Here is a 7,607-nt window from a genome sequence, read left to right on the forward strand (position 1 = left end):
TTATTATTATTATTATTATTATTATTATTATTATTATTTAACAATGTATAAAGAATGATAATTAGCTGTGAAAAGTTAGTTTAAATATTTTATATAAAAAATGATAATTACCCACAAAATAGAGTCCGTACATATGTAAAATGTATATAACTTAAATATCTAGTTGAGGAAATCTGCAAGATGGACAAATAAAATCTAACACCTTTATAATAAAATCTCGTTGCACAACCCACATAACTTAAATTTCATTTGAAATCAATAAAAACAATTATTAATATTAATTGTTTATAAATAAAAAATTGTGAATATTAAATTATAATTAATTATTAATTAATCTAATTATGTATTACTACTTGGATGAATGGCAAATGTTTCCATTATTTACAGTTTTCCGTTCTTTCCCTTTTAATGATTAATAATTAATAATATTATGCTTTTCCTCTTTACTTTTTACTGTAAAAACTAAAAGTATACTTATTATAATAACTAATTAAGATTTTAAAAATAATAACTTTTACGCATTATTTAAAATATTTGTATGAAAATGAAACAGTATTATTTTTTTTTATTATATATAGAAGAGTGAGAAACAAAAAAAATGAGTACTTATACATTTATAAAATTTGAATTTTTTTTTCTATATTAATAAAATATAATAAATCTGTTAAGAAAATGAGTACCTTTACACATACGGACGTATATTCAAATGTCTGACTTCGCCAAAAGTTTATAAAATTTGGCCTCTCCATCCTCAAATTTTCTTCCTCAATAATTTTCTTCTTTATTGTAATTTGAATATGATTGATATTTCTTTATTCTAAGAAGTCCAACTATATGTTATTAGATTTTATTGCAACTCATCAATTATAAACAATATCAAAGATTCAAAACAACACATAAATTAGAATCAAACTCTCTAAATTTAAACAAAGTACAATTCAAGTTATGAAATATGAATCAGCTTGTTATTCTTCCTTACTTATGAATTTGTTATCTACATTTATTTTTTCCCTTTTTTTTTTTTCTGTTTATCTTCTTTTCTTTCCTCCTTTCTTTAATTCTCTTTTATTTATTTGTTAAATTGAAAAGAACAATTTTTTTTAACAAATGTTAGTAAGGATTTATATAAATAAATAAATTGCATGACGATGTAGATCAACTTTCAATTTATAATTCAAACTTTCAATTCATATTAAAATAAAATGAATAAAATTAGAATGAAGAAAATGAATTCAAGTTTGGTGACAATAAGAAAAAAATATTAATCTGTAATACGATCATCACTCATCTGCATATAAATTTCTCCTTCTTCAACTACATATATTCAACACTAAAATTGCTTTATCCCATCTTCATTAAACGGTTCTCTTTCTTTGATTTTTTTTAAAAAAATCAACTGATCATATTTAAGATCTAGAGCTTTCCAAATAAAGTGCAATTATTGTTAATGTAGCAGCATAAAACAAAAGAAAAATAGAGGAACTATGCAAACACTTACCTTTCTATGAATGAATGATAAAGATTATCATTGCTTTGACTCTCCTTTATTGAGATACATTTTTTTTTTCACCAGAAAAACTAAAGAAAATACTGATTGAATTATATTGTTAAGTTTATTGAATGATACGGTTGATTTTTTTGGGAATAGGAAGTTAAGCAAGTGGGTGAGGAATTTTAGGGACAGTTATTTGTAGTTAAAATTTTATTTTTTATTTTTAAAATAGTTTTTTAAAAAACGAATAGATAATTAGATAGATTTAGAGATTGTGTAGAAGTGGGACTGTGTATTGAACAATTTTTTAACTGCAAATTTAAATTTAATTATTAATTAGTAAAAATAATTTTATAAGAAAATGCATCAAAATTTCTAATTGGTTACTTAGGTTTTTTATATGTTGAATTTTTTTAAAAGAGTACATGTTTATATAATAAAAATTAATTAGAGTTTTAAACTATTCAAGGAATGAAATGGTAACATAAAAATTCTTATAATTTTATGTTTGTATAATAATATATTTATTTACAATTTTGTACATTGCATAAATATTGCTTTTAAAGTTAATAAACGGTAACTTTAAACTATTTTATATAACTGCTTTTTTTTTTTTTATAAAAATAAACTGTTTTATATTTTTGTTTTCTTTTTTAAAATTGAATATACTATTTAAATTAACAAAAGATAATTAAGCTATTTAAATTGAATTTATTATTTAAATTAACTAAAGATAATAAAATTCAAGAAAAAATGTAGTGCTGACACGTGTCATTTTTTCTACTCCTATTATATATAGATAGATATATAGATAGATTCTTATAATTTTATGTTTGTATAATAATATATTTATTTACAATTTTGTACATTGCATAAATATTGCTTTTAAAGTTAATAAACGGTAACTTTAAACTATTTTATATAACTGCTTTTTTTATATAAAAAAGAACTGTTTTATATTTTTATAAATTGAATATATTATTTAAATTAACAAAAGATAATTAAACTATTTAAATTGAATTTATTATTTAAATTAACTAAAGATAATAAAATTCAACAAAAATTGTAGCGCTGACACGTGTCGTTTTTTCTTCTCCTATTATATATAGATAGATGTTGCTGCATCATTTAACTCTTTGATATTGTTTATGCTTTAAGTACGGCTGTTTGTTGTCAAAAAATTAAATTAAATTAGTCCAACAAATACGCAGCATGACTAATTTATTTTTAAATTAATGAATAAAGAAATAGAAATTGTATTAGATACTGTGTACGTGTTCTTTTCATTCATGATGTCATCCATAAGCACGAGTACTACGTCATATTGTCGTGTTGTAGACATTTTTAGCCCAAATATACGGAAAAGGGTCAAAATTACCCTCGAACTATTCGAAATAGCTCATATATAATTTTTATTTATGTTTAGGATCAAAACTACCCTTATCGTTTATTTTTGGACTACAAATATCCTTAAAACGTTATCTTTGACATATATGCTAACATGACAGTCCACTGGGCAGTCCAACATGACAAAAATTTCTTCCTCTCAATTATGTTGTTCTGCCTAGTTCATCTCTATCACAAAATTTTGTTTAAAAAATATATAAAAAATAGTTCTTTCATTATTCTTGTTTGAGTTATTGTTTGAACTTTGAAATTTCAATTTTGAAGTGCGCTGAAGTTCGTTTAAGATAGTAGTTGTGTGTTGAATGATCGAGTTCATTGTTTAGTTTTGATGTCATCGAATCTGAGGCTGAAAAATTTAATTTTCAAGGTTGAAAGATGTTGAAAAACTTTTGAAGTCATTCTTTTGTGTTGAAACTCGAAAATAACTACTCATTTGAAAGCTTGTTGGTGAGAAATTTCTAGCATTTGTTGGGTTTTTGAAGTGCAAAAATTTGAAGAGATTTAACTGAATGGTACTTAAAATTGCTTTGATATTGCAATTGAGGCTGAAAATTGACATTTAACAACTAATCTTTTAGTTGAAGATTTGAGTTGAAATCCCAATAAATATAAGAAGAGTTCTTAAAAGCTTGAAAAATCTATAAATCAATTTTGTGAATGTACCCCAAATCCCAAACAATGAACTCGATTGTTCAACACGCAATTACAACTTCAAACAAACTTCAACACACTTTGAAATTGAAGTTCCATAGTCCAAACAACAACTCAAACAAGAACAATGAAAGAATTATATTTGATTTTCTTTTTGTGATGAGAATAAACTAGGAAGAAGAACATTATTGAGAGGAAGGTATTTTTGCCATGTTGAACTGCCTGGTTGGACTGTCATGTCAGCTATAATGACAAAGATAATGTTTTAAGGGTATTTGAGGTCCAAAACATAGACGGCAAGGATAGTTTTGATCTCAAACATAATTAAAAGATATACATAAGCTATTTTAAATAGTTCGAGGGTAATTTTGACCCATCTCTGCCAAATATATACTATTACAAGTTTCATTTATATATTCATGAGAATAAAATATCCTTTTGGCACATTCGAGGAAGGATCAATTATCTAAAAGACAATTTGACTAAAGCAAAGCGACAAGCTTGATATGGGGTATAGTGTAATTATTCATTCAAAATACAAAGTTAAATACTCTGAAATGTCATTATGCTATAGTACATGGGTTGTGATGGTAATATTTGAAATTGTTTCGAGATTTTAGATTCGAGTTCTGATCATGAAAAATATCTTAAAAGAAAGGTTTTGTCCAGAAATTATCAAAGGGTTGGGTCGAAAAAAGGTCAAAGGATTCAGTCTCGATATTATTTGTCCAGGAAAAGGAATCTGTTTCGAATGAAGTGAAAAATGAAAGTTGTTCAATGGACTGATTTTGTTCGATCAAGTTATCCGTTAATCCATTGAAAAGGGAATATAAATGATCACTTGACGAAACCTCTGGATACGTTAAGGTTGCAGCAACATTTTGCTCATTTAATTGACACGATTCAGACTGTGATGAATTTGTATTTGTTAATCTCACACGTTTCTTAAGATGAGCATGCCAATGATTTTTGACATCGTTGTCCGATCTTCCTCCTAATTTTTCAGCAATCGCGGACCATCTGCAATATATTTGATATATAATTACGATTTCGGAATATCCAAAAAGGGTACTTTATATAGACATCTTAGTTTGATTGATTAATAAAAATGTAATGTCTAAAGTGCAACATATATATATGTACCTATTTCCAAGTTCATTGTGTAATTTAATTATGAGTTGATCTTCTTCAAGACTATAATTCCCTTTCTTCAAATTAGGCCTTAAGTAATTCATCCATCTCAACCTGCAGCTCTTTCCACATCTCATTAGACCTGAAAATTTCCAACAATAAATAATTAATACTAAGATTTAATATTTTTTTCTTCCAAAAAACTTTTTAAGCATGCTTTTTATGTACCTCCTTTGTTCCTTTTTAGTTGTTATAGCTTTTTGTTTGAGAGTAAAACTATATAAATTTTGAAAAACATTTTAAGATGTTTTTTCATTATATTGATATGAAATAAATTGTAATTTATAGTATTTTCTGTATAGATTTTGAATATCTAAATTTTATTTTAAAATATCGAAGGAATGTAATCTAATTTAGTCAAATTGACTCTCGAAAAACGTAACATAAGAAATAAAAGGGAACGGAGGGAGTACTACTAACCAGCATATTTAGGCAATTGCCTCCAATTGGGATGACCAAATCTTTCAACAAAAGCTCTTAATTTGTTGTCTTCATCTTCACTCCATGCACCTCTTTTTATTCCATTTTTGTCAATAAAAGGAGTTCTCACCATATTTTCTAATTTGGAATTAATATCTCTCTTTTTGTTATGTTAATTTGATTGTTTACCTTAATCTAACTCTCTCTCTCTGACTAACTTTAATTTGCAGTCTGAAGCTGACAGTCTTATATATGGAATAGAAAGACAACTGAAGCCGTGTTTCTGATTAATATATCCATATAATACTAAATTAACCAAACAATTTGTTTAAAATAATAAGCAATTAATTTAAAACCCCAATGGTCAAAGCATTGAATATATTCCTTTTGTCCCAATTCATGTGATACATTTCAGATTTCTAGATTAAAATGATTTTTTCTTTGATTGCACTTTTTTCATATGTCTTTTCAATGTTTTGATCTGTTAATTATCCTGAATTGTATTATTTCTTACGTAATTTCTAAATATATATTTTATTTTGGAAAATCTAAAAAATCATATGTTGCAATTCACAGTTAAAATTATAAAATATGACTATCGAAAGAATTGTGTCACACAAAATGAGATAGTGGAGAGAGTATCCAATAAAGAGACTGCTTTCAGTATATTGACTGTAGTCATAAGCTTTCAACACCAACATTTTAATAAGGATCCAGAAGACGTGTTAATCGATTTCTTTATTAGTCTAATTTGTAATTTAACTTAATTTATAGCTTTGCTTAGGTTTCTATCATCATATCCCGATTAACGTTTTGTTCATTAATTTATTGGTAATATTTTTGAAGAAAAGTCAATCGATTATAGGTAACTAAGTTAATATATATAATATTTAACCTAAGATCATTATAAATTGATTATAAATGATTAAGAACAACACCAAAAGCTCAGTCAAATCGAAGTATCATAGATATTAAATAAGGAGCACTCTAAACAAGCTGAAATTAACAAAAATAGTACCATAGGTCAATCATTGATGGAAACCAAAATAGAGGTAATAAAACATAAAAATATATGATTGAAATTATCACTTGTATATCTAAAAATGATGCGAAGGTCCTATATATATATATATATATATATATATATATATATTATGTTCTGTGTTGAGCCAAAAACAAAATAAGTATTGAAGAATCAATTAAACTTAGTAATCGTACTCTATATTGTTAGCTGTGTGTTCACATGTTGTCTGACCTTTTCACATTTCAATTTAATATCACTCCCAACACCCCTTCACCTTACACTTAAACAAGAACCTATTTCTGCATTATTTATTTATATAAAATAAGGAAACATTCATAAATAGTTTGTCAACGCAAACTAATTAAAAATGTACTAGCAATGACCAAGTTTTTTTTTTTTTAAATTCTCTCTATGAAGTAGAGACATTTGTAAAAGGAGGATAACCTTTCCAAACAAGTGTAACTAAAATATGTTCAATTACGATCAACGATGGATGTGCCGTACTATAGAGGATGGAGTTGCTCCTCCCTTTTCTAATTCGAGTCCTGGATATGAATTTTTTTTAGTAGGGAGCGATTTCCCCGGCCCCGAATGTGGCTTTACATGGCGCAAATTCAAAATAGTCGGACTCCAATATGAATATTGGATGAAAAACCAAAAAAAATTAAAATCAATTGACGTCAATTACTTCATAACAATCATTTCTAATTCAAATGATAATAAATTTGATCTATCAAAAGTAGCGGTACTGCTTGCTAACCTACGCATAAATAAACTCACTCTTTTGAGACGATAACAAGATCGAATATCACGTACTCGATCTTAAAGTATTTCCTTCTTATTCTCTTCATCTATACTTTCTAACATGTCTACTATAACTGTTTATTTCTAAATTTCACAATTATAGATGTCGTGACACGAGATTAGAGACACATGCATGCAGTGGCGTAGTGGCCTACGCAAGGTTTTTTCTAAGCGGTGTCACCATTAAAGGGACAAAAATGGCTCAAGAAAAGAATATGAAAATTTGTTTTAGGCCTCTAAATTATTTTTCATTGTAATAAGTAGATAGTCAAAAAATAAAATGAACAAATAAAAATAAAAATTCAAGCACATAATAAAAAAACAGAATAGCAAAAAAAATACTAACCTGATGTGGAGATTCGAGATGCCGAATAACAATGATTGATGAACAAGAGCGGAAAGAAAATTGAACAAACTCACAAATTAGAAATATACAAATACAAGGATTTAAGGAGTCAACACTATTTTTATGTAACTATAATTTTAATTGATAAAAGGAGATTTTGAGTTTTATATTAATTCTAAAAATAAAAAAGAAGTTGTTAGATTTTGAAGTGGAACTATAATTCTAATTGATAAAGTAGATTTTGAGTTTTATATTAATTCTAAAAATAAAAA

The 7,607-nt window shown here is 26.0% G+C and overlaps 1 protein-coding gene across 1 annotated transcript in view; it reads right to left on the bottom strand.

Moving 5' to 3' along the window:
* Window positions 1-5,294, bottom strand: part of LOC125876665 (transcription factor MYB63-like) — a 7,471-nt gene extending 2,177 nt beyond the window's left edge. Inside the window, exons 1-2 of the mRNA XM_049557886.1 lie at window positions 5,162-5,294; window positions 4,694-4,823 (exon numbers count right to left, since the gene is read on the bottom strand). Of these exons, the coding sequence (XP_049413843.1) occupies window positions 4,694-4,823; window positions 5,162-5,294 (263 nt within the window). The remainder of the gene's footprint in view (window positions 1-4,693; window positions 4,824-5,161) is intronic.
* Between the last annotated feature and the right edge of the window lie 2,313 nt (window positions 5,295-7,607).

This window comes from Solanum stenotomum, chromosome 9 (assembly GCF_019186545.1).
Source record: "Solanum stenotomum isolate F172 chromosome 9, ASM1918654v1, whole genome shotgun sequence".
Classification (NCBI taxonomy): Eukaryota; Viridiplantae; Streptophyta; class Magnoliopsida; order Solanales; family Solanaceae; genus Solanum; species Solanum stenotomum.